Source organism: Dromaius novaehollandiae, chromosome 15 (assembly GCF_036370855.1).
Source record: "Dromaius novaehollandiae isolate bDroNov1 chromosome 15, bDroNov1.hap1, whole genome shotgun sequence".
Classification (NCBI taxonomy): Eukaryota; Metazoa; Chordata; class Aves; order Casuariiformes; family Dromaiidae; genus Dromaius; species Dromaius novaehollandiae.
The window spans coordinates 23,226,037-23,250,563 of NC_088112.1; the positions used below are offsets into that span (position 1 = coordinate 23,226,037).

A 24,527-nucleotide genomic window follows, 5' to 3' on the forward strand; every position below is an offset into this window, starting at 1 on the left:
TGTAGACACTGTGTTTGCTGATTTCATGTTCTAACCACAATAGTATATTGATATCCCACATGTGACATGTAGTCTTGAAAAGTATTTTGACCTGTTCAGGCATTTTTTATTTTTGGTTTAGATTTTTCCTAATAGGTAGGATAAGAAGCCATTTGCAGACAGTAGAGCTGCAGAGGTGGAACTGGAGACAATACAGTAAGTCGTTTACCTCACTCTACCTGTGTCATGTGGTTTCTGGAGTGCTTCATCTCATTTGACACCAAACTGTTAAGATCGGTGAGGAGCAAGGACAGATCATTAATGAAGCTGAGTAAAAGAGGCTCATGTTCTATGGTTAAGGACAGCTCTTTCCTAGAAGAGTTTTTTTCCTAGTTTTTAGCTGATTTACCTTGTTTCCCTTTGATATGAAAGGACAAACAAGCTTCAGAGCTACACAAAATCTTCTCACACGTACATTTGCTTTTATCTAAAATGATACACTTCTCAGAGAAAAATATTTCTTATAATTCTACAACAGGGAGCATGTTCTTTCTCCCCCTGTGGTAGTTGTAACATATTTGATTGTTTTGCTGATCCTGCAAAAAGCTGTCTCTACTCGCTGTAGTTGGCTGCAGCTCATTAATGTCCAATTCAGTCACTGGAGGGCAGGCCTTAGTATTCAGTATTCTTCGGCTGTCACACTTGAAGGTGTCGCCCATTTGCTTCCCTCTCTGTACCAAACTGAAAGACAAAAAATGGGACCAAACACCCCTTTTTTCTGTACGTGGTTAAATACCTTTCTAGAAGTGGTGAGAGTTTCTTTCTGGTTACTGAGATTCTTCATGGCCAGTCAAAAAATATTTGAGCTTTTCCAGCACATTCAAAGACCTACAGCTACTTCACATCTCTGCCATTTCTTTTGATGTAAAAGGGTACTTCCATGCTGTGGAAGAGAATGGCTGTCAAAGCTTTTGTACTGTGCTGCAGCATTTGATGCAGAAGAACAGGAAGGGAATGGGAAAGAAAAGGAAAACAGATGATCCTGATAGGAACCTTGAATAATTTCCAGATAACCTCCTCTGGGTCATGTCTTTTGCTTTATTCTAGCATCACGGTTGAATGGGAATGTACAAAATTTAGAGGAAATGATTAGCTGTTCAAGAAGAAAATACCTGTAAGAATAACAAAACTAATTGTAATCAGCCCTCTGGAATTGTTCTTACTTGATGTCCTACTGATTGCAACCATCTCTCAGAAGAATAATTATTAATGACAGAATATATATTTTTCCTTTAAAGACTTTCTTAATTCTCAACTGAATTATTAATGCGACCTTAAAAACTAGTTTATGCAGTGCAGAGAAGCAATAGGTCACCCTCCTTGGCAATGCCGTTCTGATTGATTTATAACTTATCTTCCTCAAAAAGACACCTGACACTACTGCCAAATGAAGAAATTATTTGTTGGATCCTTTCTTAGAAAAAAAAAATCTGGAAGCAAAATGAAATTTAATTAGACAAGCTGTAAAAATACAGTAAAGCTAATGCCAGGGTGAAATCAGAAACCATGCTACTCTATATAAAACCATCTTGATCAAAGTAAGAGAATGATCCAGTGTGCTGCATTTACTGTGGGCTGTATTACCAGCTTCAATAAATGGGAAAAACTCAATTAAAGCTGATTCACTTCAGCAAAGAATTGTGCTTGGCATTTCAGTTCTCCTTGTATTCCTTTATTTCCTGCGAGCCTGAATACTCACAGATATCTTTGCAAACTGATACACAAACTGCATGCTATGTTCAAGTCACTTCAGGACTTGAAGTTGGTCTCCAGGGCAATGTTGCCAAGGACAAAAACTATTTTACAGTGCATTACAGTTTTAGGTAGCAGTTTAGGTGTTACAGAAAAATTATATAAAATTCTCTGTGTTTACTGAAGCAAAGTAACAACTAGATAACAAATAAAATAAAGGATTTCCCTTGTTTGGGATGCAGGAATTGGCTCCAGATGGACAGCCATGTTCTTATTTTCTATTGCTGATGCATTAGGCAACGCAAGCATCAGATGTCCAACATTTTTCTCTTAATTTCTGCTAATAACAGATGTTAGGGTGTAAACAAGAAGGGACAATGAGAAGTGTTAAAAAAGGACGGCAGAAGATTATCTTATTTATAAATATCATTCATAAAAAACCAGTCTTGTGAGGTATAAAAATAAATCATAGTACAAAATTTAAAATTAAAATTATTCTAACCATTACTAAAAGAAGGAACATTCTATTCAAGGGCTGTTGAAGATTAATACTCATGTCAAGCAGCATTTGTCTGCTTTTTCTAAAACGTGAAAGCAAAAAGGCTGACTCTTAGTATTTCCATAACAGTGTTCCCTCCTCAGTTGCAGAGAACCCCGAGGTACCAAAGAGGTTTTGTTTTACTTTGATTTGAGACAGACTTTCTTGTGGATAGCTCCTGCTTTCTCAGGAGTGTTATTTTTCATGCTTCTTATTTTGTTTTCATACCTGCATAGATTTCTGCTCTGTGATGCATCTGATCTTGGCAACTAGGCCAGTTCAGCTACCTCATTCAGCCTTGCTTAACTGCAGGCACTGCTGTAATCTGGGAAACAAAACTGGCATGTGGTAATGAGGGTATTGGGTTAGCATTCTCTGCCCTGCACCTGCTCACAGGCACCAAATAATGAATGAGCATGAATTAAACATTGTGAAATAGAGACTAAGCTGTCTTTGTCCTGGACAGTAAGGGGTAAATCTTTATACTGGTGGCTTGGCCTTGACAAACTGGGCAGGACACAAGCATAAGCGGAGCACAAGGAAGAAATCCTTCTCTGTTATTAGTAGATTACTGTTAGTAGTAACATTTGTGGGAGCAAGGGTCTAAAAGGTTTTTACAACTTGGTGCTGTAACAAAAAAATCAGTGTGAGAGGTAGACTGTTCCACATAAGCATCAAAGACGTGATGTCTAAGAAGGAGCACCAGGTAGCTGGGAGACTATCATCTGTGTTCTGAGCTGCATTTCTGCAGTCATGTGGACACGAGCATCACTGAGCAGTGTGCTGGCATCCTGCTATGGGTGTACCATAAGGGGAGATACAAAGGAGAGAGCTGAGGGGCAAAATCTCTGGGATTTCCCAGAGGGCTCTTTGTAAATATAGGTGGGATTAGGCGAGAAGATTTTTAAAATTGCCTTGCTTTCAATCCTGGGAACTCAGTTCAGAGTCATTTCAGGCCATTTGTCAAGCTGTGGTGCAGAGAACCACAAAATCAGTCTGCTCCTTTGCAGGGTTCACAGCAGTGGCCTCTTACTCTTTGGTCTTGCCCTTTCTTGTGTGCTTAGTTCACATCAATAGTTGATGCCTGGACCAAGCACCTTATTTAGGCCATAGGAACATAGGAAAGAGCTGAACCAGAGTGACCTTGTTTTTATCAGTCTGGGTCTTCTGGAGGCCACGGCTTATCAGGAGAGGACTGAGCACTTCATGCAGGTGGTGTGCTGTTAATGAGGAGATTGTCACCCACTGAGAGTCACAGACTTGCTGCTTTCCAACAGACCCCCACCAAAAATGAGATTCTCTGTCATAAAAAACAGAAAAACTAAAAGTGGGTCTTTCTCTTCTCCCCTTCACCTGCCATCTCTGAAAGAGCCTGCAAAGAACAACCAGGGCTGTTTTGCAAGTGAATGGTGATGCTAGTCCATGAGAACAGGCAAGAAAGTGCAAGTGAATGCCAGGCCTGCTTCCTTGGGGGCTGGACTGCAACTGCTGTGTGGCTGCGTGCAGCGTCCCACACGGGTGGCTGCATTGAGCAGGCAGGGGCTGGCACCCAGCTCTGCCTCCTCCGTGTACCTGCTGGTTGGGAACACTGCTTGGGAGAACCAGAAAAGCAGGATCTTCATTCTCTAGCTGCTGTTTGCCATCTACAATGAGAAGGAAATGGGAAAGTCACTAGCACTACGAAGGGACCCCATGGTGGGCTCCTTCCCAATATTGGTGGCTGATACACTGGCGAAGAAAACTGACAGTCGGAAGGTCAAGAGCCAGCATAACTTGTCAAAAGGGACAGGAATCAGAACTTTCTGTCTCTTCCCACACTGCTGCTGACCAGTGCAAAGATCTAATCTCTGATGTAGGAGCTGCAAGGAGGAGAAGCATTTGAGCAAAACAGGCCATAACCCATGTTGTGGGAGCGTGATAAGGTCACAGCCAGTAAGTATCGACTGGATTGACTTGTTCAGGATGCCCCCCCCCCCCCCAGAACTGTGAATTGTAACACCGGGCCTGTGCATGATCACAGATTACTGCAGGGACGGATCAACCCCGCAGTCAGAAAAGACTCTGATAACTTCAGACATGCTCTATTTAGATCAAAAGGTTTGTTGTAAGGTGGAGGGGGAAAGAAGGTGTGCAAATGCAGCCATTTTGGGGACCCACTTATAATCTTCCACGTAGTAGAACATGGGGTACTCCTCTGCGAAAGCAAGAGTAGAGCACATTCCCATCTATGCTTCCCTGCTTCAGCCAGCACAGAGGAATCTTTGAATAAGTCCAGTGCTAGTAGGTGTTGTCTGTTGCATGGGTCCCAGCGTCAAGAGCGGTGTGTAACCTTATGTAGCCTTAAAATGGAAAACCTCCTCCATTAACATTCCTTTTCTGTCTACCTTGTACAATCATTCAGCTGAACTGGCAAGTTGCATCTTAGACTTAGAGCAAGTAGCTCTGAGACTTTAGAACAGGAATGGAATATACAAGTGATTGCTGTCTCCCAAGAAGCTAAAGTTTAGGCTGCAGTGTGTATTTCAAGCAGCAGCTATGTGTGTTTAAGATGAGTCTAGTAGAACAAAACATCAATGGCAATCTGTAAAATTTGCAAGTTGTTTAATTAACACTGTAACCCAAGGGCACAGCATTAAACTGATAAAGCGACTCAGCTGAGAAATACAACATCTGTAATTGCAAACATCAGGAGACAGGCGAACAATTGTTTACTTTGTCTGAACAAAGCTTGATGAGATGCTCGAATTATTTCCTACCTACATGTAGAAAAATGGAAAATATTTGCTAATTTACTCAGACTAAGTAATGTTATCCTCAATGTACAAAAGAAAAGTATATAAATCATCAATAAATAAAATGATCCCTCTTCATTTTTTGCATACAGGGACTGATTTCACTAGTGCTAGTGTAGTTCCATAGGCTACATTTCAGTGTGAAAAAGATAAGAAAAGGACCTAGTGGAAATAAATCACAGGGAGCTTTTTAAAAAGGATTGAAAACTGGAGGAAAACTGAGAACCTGTCTTTGGTTCATTTCAGAGCTCTGAAAGTATTCTTGTATCAAGGGATTAATATCATGCATTTTTCCCCAACTATTTTTGGTGAATCTTTTTTTTAATGTTTTTGCTTAAATTGGTCCTTTGTCAAAAGTATCAAATGTAGCATCACCATTTTTCATTACCAAATACAGTACTGCTGACCATCCAGACAGTTAGGATCTAACCCGTGGTATAGTTTTGTTGTGCTCTGCTTACAGAAAAACACAGACAGTTACCTGAAGTTGCCCATTCTGGCTTGATGAAGACATCATTCCATATGTGTTACTTGTGCGCTGGGGGATTGCACAAGGAAGGTAATAGTATTTATAACCCACTGGGAGTAGTTTGGTTGAGAAGATGCCGGAGAACTTCACGGTATTACATGATGATAAGATACATTGTGATTTCTTGATGCCAGATGGCTAGGTGAATTCAAACTTTTATTTTAGTGGCTGCATTTTTAAAGGTAAAATTCTCAATCTGCTCATTTGTTCACTTTGAAGCCCTGGGCCTGGTGGGAAGCATCAGGAAGGTAAAGGGTTATCATATGTGTGCTTAGTGGTTTTGACAGTTTCCTTATAGAGCATTAAATTGCAAGATGTCTGGCTCAGTCTGATAGCAGGTGGAAGGCAAGTGATGTAATTAGCTCATTAAAAACAGGTAATGTCTTGTAAAGTCATTCAAGTGTATACAGTAGGCATATCAGTTGTACATTTTCTCCATTCAATGGAAAGCATTTCTTTATAGCATTGCTATAGGAATATTTTTTTTTATTTAGGAGCAAAAATTGCAGGGAACCTGTTTGTTTTTAAAAGAAGGGTGTTAAAGTGGCTCACATGAGAGATCACTTCTGCTAGACATTTGCAGTTCCTTCTAATGGAAGCAAATTAAAGAAAATTTGCTCGTTTCCACAGTCTGTCTACTTTTAAGTAATGGAAAAAACAAAGACCATATTTTTTGCAGGCTAAAATGTGGGTTTCTCCAAAATGTGTATATAGACAGATAGGTGGACCTGGGTTAAAATTATGCTTTCCATTAGTTCCCTTATAGTAATGTAGTTAACTTCATAACTTATTGTTAGATTCTTTATTAATTTTACTTTATGCAGGTTTTTTTTCACTTCAGTATTCTTCTTGTTAAAAGCATCAATGTACCTCATATTTTCTGCTCTTTCCCCAAGCGTGAGATACATACTAATGTGCTCAAGATTGGTAACTGATACACAGTAGATGCACAGATGTAAAGACTTTCCCTACTGTGTTAATTTTTTACTAATCTAGAGGAAAAAAGGAGTTAGAGCCATTGAGATTATATTTCTCTTTCTAAAGAAAACAAAAGCATTAATAAATAAAATTGTAAACAAAGATAATGCATTAGAATACCTGTTCTACCTTGTGCAGAGAATACATATTGAAAGCTGAGCACAGAAATTTGGCAAATATGTAAATGAGTGCAGGTCTGGTCTTTTTTATTCCTAAAACACAAAATTCCTTTTTATAATTAGAAAACACCAAAACCGCAGGGAAAAGAACATGGCACAGGTCACCCAAGGTCTTTTGAGAAATGAACCTTATCAGTGTGCCCATGCAGTGTTTTCTGTGAGGCCGCTGGTAGATTTCCGTATGCCATAAGTTGCCACTCCAGTTGGCACCATGGCTGCTAGGTCAATGTCACCAAAGAAGCTGGCTGCAGACAGTGACTTCCATCTTGGAAGGACTTCTTAAGGACAGGGGGATGAAGTATGTTATGAGAAAGCAGGGCCAAGCTTGACAGTTTTCTCTGTAATCCAGCCTGTCCTTCTAATGGCTAGGCAGAAGGCATTTCTCAAGATCTTTCTGTGATTTTGGGGGTGCTTGTAGCAGTGAGAGCCACCCCTGGATAGCTGTCTTGTCCCCTTCTTTATGTTGTAACTTGAAGTGGATATTTTCTTCCTCTTCCCCTGCCCTTTTCTTTCCTGGTGCTGTAAGGTTATTAGGCAGTGTTAAATAGTCCAGGGCATTTGCATATCATCAATAAATAAAATGATCCCTCTTCATTGTTTGCATGTAGGTTTCATATTTTACCAGAAATATCCTGAAGTCAAAGCACAATATAGTACATTATGGTTATTTAACTCTGGGGATTTGGGGGGGGGGGGGGGGGCTTGTCTTTTGGCAGTCAGAGTACCGTTATTTCATATTTAGTAGAAATAAAAATACCATCATCATTTACAGAATTGATAGTATTACCAGCCACAACAGCATCCTCAAGCTCGTTCACGTCCTTTTGTAAGGGGTATACATTTTTGACCCCATCTGTATTTTTTGCGTAATAATCTTCAGACACATCTTATTGAAGTTAACACCAAGTAAGAAGCAAATATTCTTTACGGCTAAGAAACTGTTATGCTGTCTAGCTGGAAATTCCCTCTAGGCTATTTCACCAGATAAAAGCTTCTCCAGACCAATAGGGAAAATCGTAATACAGCTAGAAAGTGCAGACTCTGAAACAGTAGCAAAGTTTTTTTCTGATTAGAGAACTAAGTAGGGAAAGGCAGCTCAGTCCATGCAGACACCTGGAAAGCTGTGTAGACTGTTTGCATTGCAAGTTGCATTACCTCTCAGGTCCGGGAGTGCTTCCTCTGCTGTTCTCTCCCTGATCCTTGACAGGGTGGTGTCTGTTACCTTCTTTACTGTGTTACGGTGTCAGTAGTACTGTGACCTTAACGGCAAGGTACATTATTCTAATTATAAGTATAATTGACCTGCACGTGTAGGGCTAACATTTTGGCAGGGGAGGATTTATGTGATACAAAGGCCTTGTGTGAGGCCTCTAAATAGGTGTGCAGTTTGCCCCTGGAAAGGGATAACCTTTCCTTCACAACATAAGAACAGTCATACTGGTTCAGACCAGCATGTTCGTCTAGCACAGCCTTCTGTCACAAGCAGATGCCTATGCAAAAGTAAAAACAGGCAAGCATTTTTAATACCTCTTCTTTTTTAAGTCATTATGATGTCTCTTGTTAGGTTTGGCACTAAGCACTAAATTCAGATTTATCAAGTCTGTTAGAAGTTCATTTATAAAGATAGCACAGTGAATGAGAATACTAATGAATTTTTGATCAATCTTCCTCCCCTGTATCACACTTTTTTTCAAAATTCTGTAATAATTTCCAGTTTTTATTATTTTATCACTTCAGGGTTTTAAACAAATGCATGTGTTCCTAAATGCTGCTATACTGCTTGTAACATATGTAATCAGGCTTCTTTAAGGCATCCTTTGCCTAACAAGGAATAACTGAGTGTCTCAGCTGTTTTTCCTCATAGTCTACCTCTATATACCTACCATCATGTGACCATCTGGGGTATTGTCTTGTTTTGAGTCTACTTCTCTGAATGGAGCCTCTCTAAGCATGAAGCCTGGTATGATCTGGACTACTCATTGGACCTTGGAGGGCCACGTTTTGGGAATTACAGAAAATGTGGTTCAGAGTTCGAGTCAGTCACTAGCTAAAATGCTACTACTGTCAAACTACAAATTACACAGGAAAGCGTGCAGAGCTGGCAAGTGTTTCTGGGCAACACTTCACAAGAAAGTAGGCAAATTTGTGTTCTTTTTCTGTTGTTTTATGTGAAAATGAGCAAAAAGAGTTGAACTTCAAATGTAAAACTCTCTAGTCACCATTTGCTCTGAATAGCTTCCTTTTGCTTGGAAAAAGAAGAGCCACTTTTTTGTCAAATGTCATTGTTCTGTGACATATGATTGTTTTCATAATAAAGTATGAAAAATATAATAGCTGGCTAAGAAGATTTTGCAGTAAGTATCAGTAAATCAATGTCCATGAGCTTCCAGAACATCTAATGAAATAGGTGAGGTACCTTCCTTGAAAAGCTGTTCTTTTGGTAGCAAATTAATTCCAGTTGCAAATGTGAAAAGCCTTCTATGAAAATGAAACAGAAAGTCGAGCAGTTTTAGTGCAGCTCTGTATGGGTTTGGGTTTGCTGGCCCAAAAGAGGTCAGCTTTATGCCAGTCAGTACATTTGTAAGTAAACAATATATTTTTTGTTGAGTGCCTACCAGTGTTTGCACCTCTTATAATAGAAGCTTTCATCCATCAGTGTACAAACATCACACCTAGATGTACAAACACTTTGCATGTTCTGTAGTGGTTCCTTTTAATTGCAGCTGAAGGACTTCGATAATGCAATAGGGACAATAGCTAAAACTGATGCAACTTATTTACTTAGTTCCAACATATGATTTTTACTGGGAAATGGGGAACAAGTCTCAATATAGTATTGAAACAGACTGAGAAGAAAAAGAGGGAAAAAAAGATAAAAAGAAGCTCTAACATTGTAGGTCTATCAGCATCTAGCTAGTCCACCAAACTAGAGTCTTCACAGTTGTATCTCTGTACCTCCATTTTTCCTTCTGTTGTTTGGTTAGACGATCTCTTATGCCTAAATAAAACCTTGCAGAAACATTAGAGCAGAAGAACCCCAGCAAAGAAGTCTTCTAAGGCATAATGTCTCTAGAAGCATGTCCCTTTAGAGCTTAGTCTTTCATTAGATTTCTGCAGCCATGTTTTATATCACTGTTCTAGGCTAATGGCTGTTTCCCATTCTCTGCTTTTTTTTTTCTTAGGGATATCAAGCCTGACAACATTTTACTGGATGAGCATGGTAAGTACCAATTACTTTTCAGTCATGCAGATGCATAAAAGCAGAGTCAGCAATAGTGGTACATCCATCTCAGTGCGTAGGTGCTTGCTGTGTTCCTCATTCTGTGTTGCACTCTCTCTTTTAGTTCATAAGCAGTTTAGAACAGGAGTCTTTTTTTGTGTGTGTGCTTTGCTTGTTGCTTTTGCACTTTGCTTGTTGCCTTATGCTTTTTGAGCAGCAGCCTCCTGTATGTTTAGGGTGCTATGCAATCCTGTGTTGCCTCATTATTTCTGGTGGTGCATCAGTGTTTATTAAACATATTTGACTCAATGACATCTATAGAAGACATTACCAGAGATGACATTTTTTCTGCTGCTGGTGGCCAGAGTTGTCTGACACAACTTATTCTAAGAGTTTCTTTACAGATGCTTAAAACTTACTCATAATGTAATCATTTGGATGAAAATGCTCATGTAATTACAGGCTGTATGTAATGTACGCTCACAAACAGAATGAATTAAGGTTGAATACATAGTCTCCATTCTGGAATTTTCTTTTTCTTTGAGTATTTGATATTGAGAGGGAGCTTGGAAGAGGGCTTGGGGCTGGGTATATTGTAGATGTTGCTATAATTTTTTCCTTGTCTTTTCTCGAGCAAAACTCCAACTGTATTCTTGTTTTACTCTCTAGATTTTTTTTTTCACCCTGGCAAAATGCTCCCAGTGAAGATGCATCTGATATTTATTAGCTTTTAAGTCATCAGAAAAATATGTTATATCATTTAATGTGTTCTGAAAATTCATGTAACCTGTTATGAGAAATCTTTATTAGCAACTTCAGTAAGCTACTTTAAGAGAAAAAAATCAATACAGAAACATAGAATATCTGAACTCATTATAATTTCAGAGGTCTTAGTACAGACACTGAAACTCTTAAAGAATTGCCATAGTTCTCATGTGTAACTGGGTTTTCCTGGCTGCACCTGAGCCCAGGCTCTACCAGTTATGCATATGACCTCTAATTTCAAAGTGCTAGGCAATTATTTATTTAGGAGCCGTCAGCAAAGCTGCTGCTGCCTTCATGTAGAATAGCCTGTCTCTCCTGTCTCAGTCGTTTGTTCCCCTTCTGTTGCTCCAGGCACAAATACAGTGGGACAGATTCTCTTCCCTCCTCTGCCCCCAGCCGCAGGTCCCCTAGCAGCTGCTCTCCCTCTGGCCAGGTGAGGATGGGGAGCTCCCAGCTGGAGCAGCAGCTGGCTCCAGCAACACCCTCCACTCCTGCTCAGGCTGAGAGTGAGGAGGTGCCAGTTCACGGCTGTATACCATCAATTCCTAACTAGCTGACAGCCTCTGGTGACCTTTGATCCTTTTCAAAGAACTGTTCTAGCCAACAGACCTAGTAGGATTGGGTCGGATGCAGTCAAATTAAGGGAAGCTCTGAGCACTGAAATGTAGGTCAGCATTCTCCCAAAGAGGGAAAAAAAAAAAAAGGGGCGGAGGGGAGCACTGCTTCTCTGCCATTGCATTCAGCTCAGGAGCAAATAACTTGCAAAGTTTCATGACGACTGCAATTTGGGTTGACTTAGGGTCTAATTTAGCCTAATCTCTACTGCACTGTGACATTTTAACTGTTTGTTGCAGAGGTTTCAGAGTTTTGTTTTCTGCGAATGTACCCTTCACTTAAGTGTGCTTCTGACTCCTTGTTCTGTTTCTTTTCCTTTCCTTATGCATCTTCAAAGATGTGTCCTTGCATGCATACAGAAAGCTTTCTACACACAATTCAGTTTTTTCTTGTCCCTTGAGCAGGTGTTTTTGTAGCATGTTTATCTATATTTAGCCTGGTAGATTGTGCTGGTTTTTCCGTACCTCTTTCTGTAAGGAATGGAGCTGCAGATTTCCATTCCCTCTCCTCCTCTTTCACTAGGCTTACAAAAGTACTATCTGAGAAATGTTATTTGCTAACATTAATTTCTATGATGTCCTTGATTGAGACCAGTCCCCACAAAGTGTTAAGCACCTGAAAACAATCAGCCTTCAGTGATCAGACTCAGCTCATTTCTTTAGATTCTCCTTGCTTCTGTGCAGCTCTGCCCTTTGGCCAGTCTTTTCATCTGTGAAGTACCTTTCAATGGTGTTTCTCATTCACCCTTTCATATTTACATATTTACAGAGGTTCATCTTTGTGTTACAAACTGCAGTACCTTTTTTGTTGGTGTTAATCACTGACTACCTTGAAGGAACCCTTGATCATCATTTGATCTTTGTGTATGAGGCTTTCTGTTTCAGGTTTTTGATAGTTCAGATACCTCTCACAGTGCCACACATTCAAACAGGTCCTTCTGCTGCTGATTGTCATGAACTTACCACACCTCTGTGTGTGCTTCCAGACAAATGTGTTTCCATCTGTCATCCTAATTGGCAACATTCGGTGTTACTGTACCAATTTCAGCTAAGGGGTTAAGTGAATCATAAATAAAATGGAATATAGGGCAAACTTCTTTCTGCACAATAAATAAAGCAGTTGTTGAACATCAGAGATTTGGATTGCATCTCACAATGCAAAAAAAAAAAAAAAAAACCCTTGGCCACATTCAGCAATCATTCCAAGCGCAAAATGAGTTCCTTTTTTAATGATAAGTCTATTGATTGGGCTCAGTGACAACAGGGCTCACCTGAAAAGAAAAGAATGTAACAGATGGGAGTTTCCAGGAATTGTAATTAATTTTTCAGGAGGTTTCGGCCAGATCATTTGTCTAATAAAATTGAAAAAAACTTCAGTTTTATCCATAGTAAAATTGAAGAGGTTTTGGAAGAGCCTTTTAATGTCTTTGCTAAGTATTTTTTCTTGTACCACAACCCAAAGGTTATGCTCTTCCTCTACGATGGTGCTAAAATGGATGAGTTCTGCCAATGTGGGCACTACGTATACAGCCCAGATGAGAAACATTCCTGTTTACTCCAGGATTTACTTGCAGATACTCAGAGCAAACTGAGGTGGCAAAACACTGAAACCGTGTTCATTCTTACAGCCCTTTGGCCTTCATTATAAACAGCTGAGTAGCAGTAGCTTCAGATGGAGGTGGCTTGAAGCTAACAGCAGACCACAGCCAAGTGTGGATATCTTCTAGTGAATGATTACCATTAAATATCTATATAGCAGGGAAGCGATGGGAGCTTATAGTTGAAATGGGAGTATAACAGCCAGGTCTTACAGGTTTAATTTGCAGCATTTATTCTCGAATCTCAGATAAGTAAGTTAGGATACAATCTGTCCAAGAGATTCAGCACTTTACAGCTCCTACATCTCTAGCTTCATATACTTTAAAATGTTTTCTTTGTTGAATTTACAGAAACCTTGTATTGTCTGCACAAAAGATGCTCTGGAAAGGTGAAGGAATTATGTAATAATAGAGGTACTGAATTTAATAAGAACATTTTTTGCCTTAATGCACAGCACAGTGCGAACTGCTTCTCCCTCTGTTCTGCCCATAGGACTCACACATATGATCTGTGTTTTCAGGAGAACCAAAGGCTTGATCTGAAAGTGCTCATTTCAAGCACACGGGGTGAGATTTCAGGAAGGATGCGGTGCCCAGAGTGCAGCTCTCTTCTCTGGCTGTGCTCTTTTCAGAATCTGGCCACAGTTGGAGATTTTGAGCAATTACAAAAACACTGGCCTCAGGATTTGACCCTAAAGCTCAGTAGCAACATCTGGTGGTTCCCTTTTGTCTCCCAGTAGCTGATGTCCCTGTTCATCCGGTCTGTTCTTTGTTCCATAACACTGCAGCCACTGTGGAACCTTACCACACCATGCTGAGCCTTCTTCCTGCAGCCTAATTGGCATGATTTGGTAAGTTCCCAGGTGGGCTAGCTGATAGAAAACTTACAATTTATTTGAAGTGAATCATTTAAATGAGATCCAGAGAAGGGCATATTTGTGCTTGGAATATCAAATTTTTATTAATAGCCTTTATAATCCATACTTATTAAAACAGTTTCCTACAAAGTGGAGTGAGAGACCAAGCTGAAAAGAAAAAGGATGCAAGGACATAAAGGGCATATAGCTGCCCTGTCTGGATATGTCGTTCTTTTCTTTGAAGTACTCCCCAACGACTTGATGTTGGTTCTTTTGCAGGTAAAGGAAAAAAGGACCTGGCTGATTCTGTAAGCAGTAAGAGACATGTGCTCTTGACAAATCAGTCAGGCAGCATCTGAGAGATGTGCTCTGACATCTCAGTCATGTTCTTCCAGCAGTCCAGATGGCTAACCAGAGGGACCTCAATTTTTTCTTTTTTCCTTCAAACTCAAGCCTGACTGAAGCATTACAGATTTGATAAGGAAATCTATGCCTCAGTGGGTCTGTGGTCCCACAGAGCACACAGGTGCAGAGAATGGTATGGCCTAAATAGTGCTGTTAGCGGAGAAACTATCCTAGTGAGCAGTACACAAAATGCCTTTTTCCTAGCCTGAGGCAGGGAATAATGAAATTGCTAATTAATAACAGAATATGAAATTACTGAAAAGCTGGATGATAGCTTTATGGGGATGGGGTGAAGCATTTATTCATCTTTGCCAGCTCCTGATATGAAGATGAAAGTTAAATGGCTGAGACGTGATCCAAAGACATTCTACTCTGACATTCCTCAGAACAGCGGTCATCTCTCTGCCTAGTTTGTGTGGGTGGCAACAGTTCTGGAGGTGTATTGACCATGGCTCAGTGCTAATGAGTCCAGTACCTAAGAAAGAGATGGTCCTTGTCCCCCCAAATTTACACCCCAAACACTGAATATGCCCAGATTTGTATAAAGCATAGGAAGCCACATTTTACTGGTTCTGATTGAATTCTGATCCTCCCCCTGGTATGCCTCTAGAGGGACTGTAAATATGCCTGCCTCCATCCCTCTGAGCCATACAGCACGGTGGTTTGGATGCATACGGGTAGTAGGGATATGCAGGTACAGGGCTCCTTTCTTTGACTTTGTTTATGATCCAGGGCGTATTTTGCACACGGACAATGGCTAATGCTGGAAGAGGGGGTGGGAGGGAAGAGAGGGGGGCTCCTATCCTTTACATGCTGTGTGTACATACTTATCTTTGAAGAGATGAACGGAACGTGGACATGATACAGTCATTTTAGGGAAAATCACAAACTCTACTTTTTGTTGCCCAGATTTGCCCAGTGTAGATATTTTCAGCAGGCAAGCTTAAATCACTCTTCTCACACCACAGATATTTAGGCAGGATTTTAGAGTTTTGCTTCAATCTTTCATAGCATCCGAATAAGACAGCAGGAGTCCGTTAACAAAGCATCCTCTTTTAGCCATATATAAGGGTGATCTAAGTCTGCATTAATCATGAAATACAACAACAGTGAATTTCTAGCTGTTGAAGCTAATGACTCAGGGAGGTATTCTCATAGTATCTCCTTTGGTAGAAACCAGTTTGATTTGATCTCTGCAGTTAGAGGAAATTAGAGGAAATTATAGCAATTCAGCCGCCCTCTGTTATTGCAAAGGAGGGTGATGAGTCTGCAGAACACAACATACCAAACATCTCATGGTTTTGATAAGTCAAACGCTGTCAAGGATGAGTGAATTCAGTGCCTTAAGAGAGTGCGTGAGCTCAGGGAGAAGCAATGATTGCTAGCATTTAATCAGAAAAATAAGGCTGAACTAATCCAAAAGGTTCAAAAAGAGAAATTCACTTCAGTGAAGTCAGCTTTGCGTTGATTACCTGTACGTGATTGGTCAGCTCACTGATTTAAGTTGAGTGAATAAGCAGAAATAAATTAAGTGTTTAGGGGGGGAGGGCGGAAGAGACAAAGACAGGAGATAGGACAAGAGCTGGGTGGAAGCATTTGCTTTCCCATCCCTGAAAAGCCACATCCACCCCTTTTACTTCCTTTTCAGTTTGCAGGCAGCAGTTGTGCATATTGTAGCAATGAGAACAGAAACCTGAGAGCAGAAATTCCTACCCCACAAGAGGATTTTCATGATGTTTGAATTTCTTGTGCTACACTCTTTCACTTGCTACTAAGCAAAGATTTTGTTCCATTCTAAAGACATCCTCTGAGGAGGACATGGAGAGAAGTGTTTAGCGCGTGAGATTACCAAATGGCAAGCAGCACTGAAATGAAATTCAAGATAGAAATAAATGAGGCTGGGTAGGAATTCCCCATCAGAATGGTTTTCATCAAAAATAGACCATTTCGTGGTATATCCTTTTAGACCAACATGGAAAGTATTGAGTTCATGAGAGCATAAGAGACCAAGATATTAAGTAGACTAAGAGGTCAAATGCATATTGCTCAAATATATCAGGGAATATTTTTAAATATTAAATATAGTGGATTTTTTTCCTAAGGAAAAAAAATTCAGTTATCTTCCTCTCTCCCCTACCCAAAATTTGGAAACGGTCAAAAGTAACGGTACATTAAGTAGTACTTGGAGAAGATATATCTGTAAGCAGCCTACAAGGTAAACTATTACCCCTCAGTTCTCCCAGAAATTTTTTTCCTAGAAAATCTTTCCATAGAATATTTTAAGTTTCTGATTCAAGGCTATTTCTGTATGAAATTAAAGCAAATTCACTTACTGATTAACCTCTCTCTTTCAGGACACGTGCACATCACCGATTTCAATATTGCCACAATGTTGACTAACGAAATACAAGCCACCACAATTGCTGGCACAAAGCCATATATGGGTAAGAATGATAAAGATTACAGATACTTGAATTGCTGTTTTATGGGCTTGATTTGAGGGCTGTGCAGGGATAGAGAGAGTAATAGAGACAGAGGTTTGATGAGAGTTTGAGCTCTGTTGTTGCTGCATGTAACAAAATGCATACGTTTGTTTGAGAGAAGGAAGGGAAGTGAGGGAAGGGAAGATTCTGGAGAGGAACCCCGCTCTAGTAATACTTCAGTGCAGTTGGAAAATTTGTGTTCACGTACTGATTTCACACAGCTGAACAAAGGAAGCCTTCTTCAAACACTTTTTAGTGACTTTATGCCATACTGTACAACTTGCTTTAGATTATAAAACAAGATAGTTACACCCTTGAGATCTCAGAGCGTTTCACAAGCAGCAGTAAAGCCATGTAACAGTGATGTAAGTAGTGCTCTTACTACCTTATGTTGAGAGGGAATCAAAGCACAGAGACTTGTGTTTGGTCCTCCGCTAAACTAACACAAGTCTTGCAGTGTTGCGTCACTAGCTCAGAGATTGTATTTTTATATAAACTGGCTGCTTTAAAAACTAGTATTACTCTGTTTAGACCAAGTGAGTGGACTTAAAACTTGGTATTTTCATGAGCTGCAGAAACCACTTAGCATGGTAAAGAGCTCAGACTCTGATGTCATGCTATCACAGTCAAGAACAGCTCTGTCAGCCAGTGTCACATTGATACAAGATCCACATAAGCAAGAGCCACTTTAGACTTTAGCTCTGATCTCTAGCACTGAGTACAACATCCTGTCTTCAAAATAGCAGGACAAGAAGGGCACGGGTAGCTGTGGGGCTGCAGAACGCAATGATGGTGAGTGCATGTTTCCAATACAAAGGGGGCACAGCTGGTGCAGGAGTTACCACCACAACTGGAAGATAAATTCTGAACCTATTTTTCAGTCTTTTTGAAAATCCTTCTTATTGTATCTATGTTGTTGATATTAATAATTAGGCTATTTCTACCAAGTGAAAACAAGCCATATGTAGCCCTAGAAATTCAGATGCACAGAAGAAAAAAGCACATACAGGCTCTGGAGGGTTTGGCACAGTCAGTTCCCCAGTACTCAACACATTTGCACAGTGACCTTCTGCACTGCTGTGTATGAAGCACAACGTTCTTTCCGTAAAAACGTGATACAAACCTCAAGCTTTCTGCTGTGCTGAGTAGCAGAGCTGGTTGCTATGGTTACATACTGTCCCTTTCCCCTTCTTTAATTCACAAGAAATGCAGTTTTTAGGAAGTCTTTTCTTCCTTCCAGGCAATGTCATGGGACAGGTCCTGGGCAGCAAAACATGGCAGGCAACAGTAGGACTGCACATGTTATGTTCTCCTAAGGCAAAGTGACTCAGGAGTAGGTGGATCAGCCCTACTGCAGGTGGAAGCACAAAGTTTTCACGTATGATGGAGCAAGTTTGCTGTCCTGATTCCCTAGAGGAGTGTAGAAGGGATTTGTAATGATAACTCTACTTGGTACTCTACAGAGGAAGCATAGGCTGAAATCTATTTATTCAATTGAGTCAGATTCAGTTTTTCAAGTCCCTGGCGGTTAGGAGTTTTCTGTCTTACTAAGCTGTCTCTATACCACAGTAGTTTCTCTCTTATTCTCATGGCAATTTTCTAGAGTGAGATTTTTTTGCGATACCCCATGTTATACCAGCAAAACAGAGAAGTCATCAGGGCCCTCTCTGCAAGAAGTGTGTTCCCAATTTTTATTAATGAGACTGCTTTTGTTACTCCCAAGTGTTCTGTACCCTGTACACACGAGCAAGTCAGCATACACACGAGGAAGGAAGACACAGAGTGCTTGCTCCCTAAGAAGATCTTGTTTCCCTACTCCTCAAAAATTTTATTTTTCTCCCCTTTAGAAGAAAACTTACTTATGCCCATTTACTGGCTAGGTCAATGAAGTAGTCAGGCAGGTAGAGACCTGCCTGATACCTATCTTTCAAGCACAGTTAATAAACATACAGCAGAATAACATTAACATGCCTGGGAGAAATCCAGCCTGGAACATGCAGGAAATGGATCAGAAAGAAACATCTTGAGCTAATACTAAAAGAACCATTATGCAAACACTACACAGAAAAGTCTTTGTATTGGATAAGCCATAAATTTGACTTTCTTAAATGAAGCAAAAACACTCAATAGCATTTCTGTACAGCTAACACAAAACAACCCACCCTACTTTCATAAGACCTTAAAAAAAAAAACAAAACAAAAAAAACTCCACACAGCTGTAGCTTATCCAGATCCCCTTGCAAATAACCCTTCTCCTGGTAGGAGTCTCCTTTTTATCAGAATAACAAAATTGACCTTTGCATCAACTGGCACAATCCTTTTAAAAAGGAAAATACACACAAAACAAAAGCAGTGCTCCCTGTTTTGTTTTGTGGGGGGTTTTTTAGAGCAATTCTTGCTTTCCATCTCTCAAAAAAATCCTACGGTAATTTTCTTCCTTAATCTCAAAAGAGAAATTTATTGGCGAAGGAGGAAGAGCATTTAAGTCTATGCCTCTACCCACTTCCTGTTAGTCTGGTAACTTCCTCCTTAAAAAGCTGTGATTTTCAGCCTTGGTTCAGTTAAAACTTGGTTTTTCTTGCCAAGAGTGTAGTTGGCACCATGTCTATGTTTACACTGCATATTAATGTTTCTAAAGAGCTGCTTTCATTCATTGTGTGAGGTTGTATTTAGTTTCTGCCAGATTGAAAGACTTTAAATATGAGTAAAGAGAGATGAGTGGGAAGGGAACAGCTTTCAAAGAAGAATATCTATCGAGCTCTAGTTGAAGAGTAGAGAGGCTTTCTGAGGGAAGTGAAAAGATATTCAGGCCAGTTTTAGGTCTAGATTTAGTGAATTAGGGTGTTATTCTGAAGCACATTTACTATGAGATAGCAGGCGAATCCTGTGTCAGCAAAAGGTAGTATTCTTTTCTTGCTTGTGGGGAGAGAAACATTGAGAAGAAATACATGTTAGGAATGGTGAGGCTCTCAGATAACCCAGGAATGGGAGACAGCAATGTAGAAATAATTCTGTACCAGAACAGATGGAGTTCTTGATTCTTTATGCAACATAAAGATTAATTGGGTCCAGTGAATCTCTCTTAGTAGTTATATAGTAGTTCTATAAACCATTTTTTAATCCAAATGAATTGGAGTGTATTGATAGGACATTAAGCATTTAACTTACAATGATGATAGCACAGCTGTTACTCAAGGCCGTCCCATCATTTACACACATTGTCTTGCAACAGTCCGTTAGGGTTGGAAATTATTGTCAGTCCCATTTCAGAGGTGTGGAAAGCAAAGTGCAGAGGAGCTGGAATACTTGTTTGGGTTTTAACACAATAGAAGATGCTTCATACCATACTAATTGTACATTTAGTTAGTCAGCAGGGTCCAGGTATCAAAGTGTGGTTGTTTCCAGTGCAGGCAAATATCTGGGTTAAACTGGCATGCTGTGAACTGTGTCAGATGCTGGCTCCACACTGGAATGTAGTATTTAGCATAGAGCAGGACATGACATCAACAAGTGTTCCTATTTAGCTGCAGGGAGTAGCAATAATACATTGCGCAGCACTTGTTCTGTTGCGACATCAGGGTGTTTTATATGCATTAACAGTTAGCCTTTCACTACCACTCTGAGGTACCTCAGTATTGGATTATTTTGCATTACAAGATTGAGACAACAGGTAAGGAACTTGACAAAGATCAAAAAATAAATTGCTGCAAGGAAACCCATGAGTTCCAATTCTTTTCCACCTCAGTGGTATTTTGGTAAAAGACCAATCTACCAGGCATATACCATTGTTTTGAAGAAGAAAAAGAAATGATCGATCTGTGTCTTTGGCAGAATAATTAGGGATGCTTTCTGCATCGCTGGAGCAAACGTTCTCTGTTGCTGATTTCCTCTTGAGATTGCAGTAAGGCAAACTACTCTTTTTCTGTATTTCACAGCACCTGAAATGTTTAACTCCACAAAACCTATTGGCTATTCCTTCGCTGTTGACTGGTGGTCATTAGGAATCACTGCCTACGAGCTGCTTAGAACCCGGGTATGTACCATGCAGCAGTTGTCATTGCCTGCCTGCCTGTCTGTCTGTCTCTTTCTCTCTCTTTAAACACGTATTGGAAATATTAACACCTTGTAACAGGGATGAAAGGCCTGAACCAAATTCAAGGCTTTAAGGTTTATTACAACATAGGCAGTAGAAACCAAATCTTCATCACAGTCCTTATGATCACATCTAAGAGCTCCAAAAGAAACCACTGCAATACAGAGCAACTCATCAGGACAATTCCTCACTGTGTCCAAGGGCCTGTCAGTTGACTTAAGCTAGACAATGGAAACTGCGCCATCTACTTAATGAATGAGAATTCCTGGAGTCTGGACTGTAATGTAATTTACTCTGAGCTCCCATCCTTCAAGAAGAAAAGAAAACTTGCAAAAAAAAATCATATTACCATTGCAATAAGATCAAGCAGGTTGAGCAAAAGTAAGCCACAATGTGTGAATTATTAATACAGCACAATTCATGCCCTGTCATGTCGATGTTCTGCTTTTAACTCAGTTTGGGGCCTTGTGGATTGGTGATTAGATGTTTTGGAAACATTTTGTAAAAGACACAGATAAAATTATTTAAATTACTTTCTTCTAAGCAAAAGAGTGTTTAACACCTTGTGAGACTAGAAAACCCCTTCTTTCAGTAAGAGTATGCAAAACATATTTGTAAGGAACTCTATACTCAGTCCTTGCAGAATGCCTAAAAAAATCATTTTGATAAATATATTTTAAGGAACAGTGAACAGTATCTCAAATTGTGAGGGATCAAGTTAGGACATGTTAAGAGGGCATGGCTGTCTTAAGTGTTGGGTGACTGAAGCCATGTGTCCATCATAAAAATATTAATATAATATTTGAATTTTCTATTCTGAAAGTTCAGTGAATTGCAGAGCTGTTCATTGCATTGTCTTTTGACTTGATAGTGTTATTTTCAAGTGCGAGAGTAGAATGCTGTTATGTATTCAAGCATCATGGCACAGCCATGATAAGATGGTAGCATTAGCGTGGTCACCTTAGGGGGGAAGTGAAAGGAAGCCTTGAGTTCCATCTAGTGTCTGTACATATTAAGCACAATGCATCTGATTTCATATCACAGTTTGTAACTATTATTCTGTAAATGTATAAGACCCCAGATATACTGTAAAAATCTGGGAATCAAAAATCTTTCAAAATGGAAACACTCTATCCATTGCAAATTCTCTTCTTAAGTAAAGCTGTGATATTGCTCTATTTAGAAGTTAAAAGCAGAGGGGACTATTTGCCTACATGGTAACAAATTGGTGTACTTTCCTTGTCTAGGTGCACAATTTTAGATTTATTACCCTAAATAAACTTGAACTTATGCCAGGGGTGGCCTGACTCCGTTTCACCTGGAATATGTAACCAGATAGTCTTCAGACACAGTTCAGATTTCTGTTTGCCGTGAAACTGGATCACTGGACAGAAATGAATCTGCAGCCTGATGTTATACTTGCGGAATTCTTTTCAGTCACCTTCCTTGGGACAATGTTTTTCATATGATTTGATTTTTTCTGTAGTGGTCACCTTTCCAAAGGAAAGAAGGGAGAAATCCTGCTCCTTTTAACTTGTGACATCTCCAACATGAGTAAAGAACTGAAAACACCCACGCTTTTAACAGGGAATATTGGGAATGTTCTGACCACAACACTATATATAAAATCCTTTTTGATATCCCTTGAAGATACAAATATTGGCTAGGCCAAGAAAACACAGGCTGCTTAATAACTCTAACCTTTGTTTTTGCCTCCTATATATCATGCTGTTTAAATGTCTGGTTATTATTGTTGTTCTTGCTGATGTTGTTATTTTGTTTTGTAGTATTCTGTTTGTTTCAGCTGATTTAAGATCCCACAGTGACAGACTTTCAATGGTTCAATCTAGAGCAGCAGTGGGATGTTTGAGGAAATGTACAAAGAGACTTTGTTTGGAGATGTCTTGCCCTAAAAAGATTTCCCAAGGTGTTTAAAAAAAAAAATAGGTATATTAAAATGCTTTCCATGTTGTATTTTTCACAGAGGCCTTACCATATTCGCTCCAACACTTCGACGAATGAAATTGCTCATGTGTTCAGGACAGCTACAGTAATGTACCCTGCTGCTTGGTCCAAAGAAATGGTGTCACTGATCAAAAAGGTGAGGGCAGCTGTGGAGCTGGATAGCTTAGGAACCTGGATGTATTATATCCAGGAGCCTGCTGAAACCAATCGAGTCTTTCCATTGTGCTTTGTGGCCTTTGTTAGTAAGTTATGGGGATTCGTTGCAAATTGTGTCCAGATCCAGTGTTAGCAACCTTCAGATGGTACTGTATGATAAATATCTAGTTTTTTATAGCTGGACTAATATAATCAACTAATGGTACTGCTTCTTGGACTAATACTGGTGAAGTTTGCATTGGCAAACAAGGCTGCTGCTAATGCATCTCTCCTAAGGATATATGCAGTGTTCATTTCCAGAGCTTCTCCTGTAACTTTCTCTCTCTGAAATGGCACAGCTTGAACTGAATATTGATATATATCTAAATGAATTTGGGGGAAAAATTACATAACAATTTTGATTTGAGAGAAGAAAAACTGTTCTCCCCCATAACTAAATGATTTGCAAAAAAAGGCTGATACTATTAAAATCCTTTGTTGCCAAGAAGATTTTGCACTACTGTAATTAGTATTTTAAAAAAGCTGTTTTTATGAAAATTGCTTCAAAATCATTATTGGAATCATTTCGATACTAAAGCCATATTCATACTGAAGTTGTATCTTCAATTAAAAAAAAAAAAAAAACGTTGCTTGACAGTGTCAAACACTGTATGCATGCAATGGCAACAAAGTTGGAATATTGAACCCTGCTTAACAGCACCTGATTTTGCAAATGTGAGAAATTATTTAAATAGTTTTCAAAATTTCAAAGAAATATAAGTAAAAAATAGTACTTAATATTTCTTTCATATGTTTTGTTCTAATTAGTATATATAAATATTTTTATCCATACTAATAAAATACTGTCAAATTTTCTAATGAAAATGCAGCATCAATTCTTTGCTGAGACAGTAACACAGTGTATTTTCCAAGAAGAAAATTGAAGACTATCCCCATTTACTTAAAATTAAATGGAGCTGGAATTTCATTAAGCCTAACAGTAAGAGAGGGATTTTTACCACAGATGCCCTCTCTGTTGTTGTTTATTTTTTTGTTTGTTGAAAGCTTTTTCCTGAACCACAACATGCTGCAAGCTATACAGGCTGCCGTGTGAATTAATAATGCAGTGTCACAGTTACTTAAATTTCCAAGTGTCCCTTTGCATCTGGTTTAACAGCCATATGTATTATATATGAGGCAAACTGGGGTTTTGTTCTGGCTCAAATATCTCCTGTGAATTTTCCTATTTATTAAGGTTCAAAGCAGATGATCATTCATAGCCAACCCACAGCACTTATGTTAGGACTTAAAACACTGAGTTTGGTCAGGAGAAAAAACAAATTATGAGTGATGTTATCACTCAGTCACTCTGTCTCAAGCACCCTGACGGCACAGCTTTTGCTTCTTAATGTGTGCTGCTGCTATTCACATCCTAGCTACAAGTACTAACACTGACCAGGGGGTTGAAGTCGTCACCCTATTGACTGTATTCGGGAAAGTGAGGGTTGTCTGTTTCTCCTGCTAGAATTCTGGAGAGCGTACTATTAGGAGTTACACAGTGTTGAATCCTAGAACTTTAGCAACAAAACTCAATCATTTCCTTCCACATGAGCTGTTCCTGCAGCATTAATAAAAAATGCTGAAA

The 24,527-nt window shown here is 39.5% G+C and overlaps 1 protein-coding gene across 4 annotated transcripts in view; it reads left to right on the forward strand.

Annotated features, from left to right (window-relative positions):
• Positions 1–24,527, forward strand: part of STK32A (serine/threonine kinase 32A) — an 84,166-nt gene that overhangs the window by 51,439 nt on the left and 8,200 nt on the right. For 3 of the 4 annotated variants that reach the window (XM_064521208.1, XM_064521206.1, XM_064521205.1), the window contains 5 exons: positions 9,930–9,967; positions 13,296–13,358; positions 16,561–16,650; positions 20,625–20,722; positions 22,767–22,883. In XM_064521208.1, coding sequence (XP_064377278.1) covers positions 9,930–9,967; positions 13,296–13,358; positions 16,561–16,650; positions 20,625–20,722; positions 22,767–22,883 — 406 coding nt within the window. The remainder of the gene's footprint in view (positions 1–9,929; positions 9,968–13,295; positions 13,359–16,560; positions 16,651–20,624; positions 20,723–22,766; positions 22,884–24,527) is intronic. The other variant, XM_026118304.2, reaches the window with a different exon arrangement.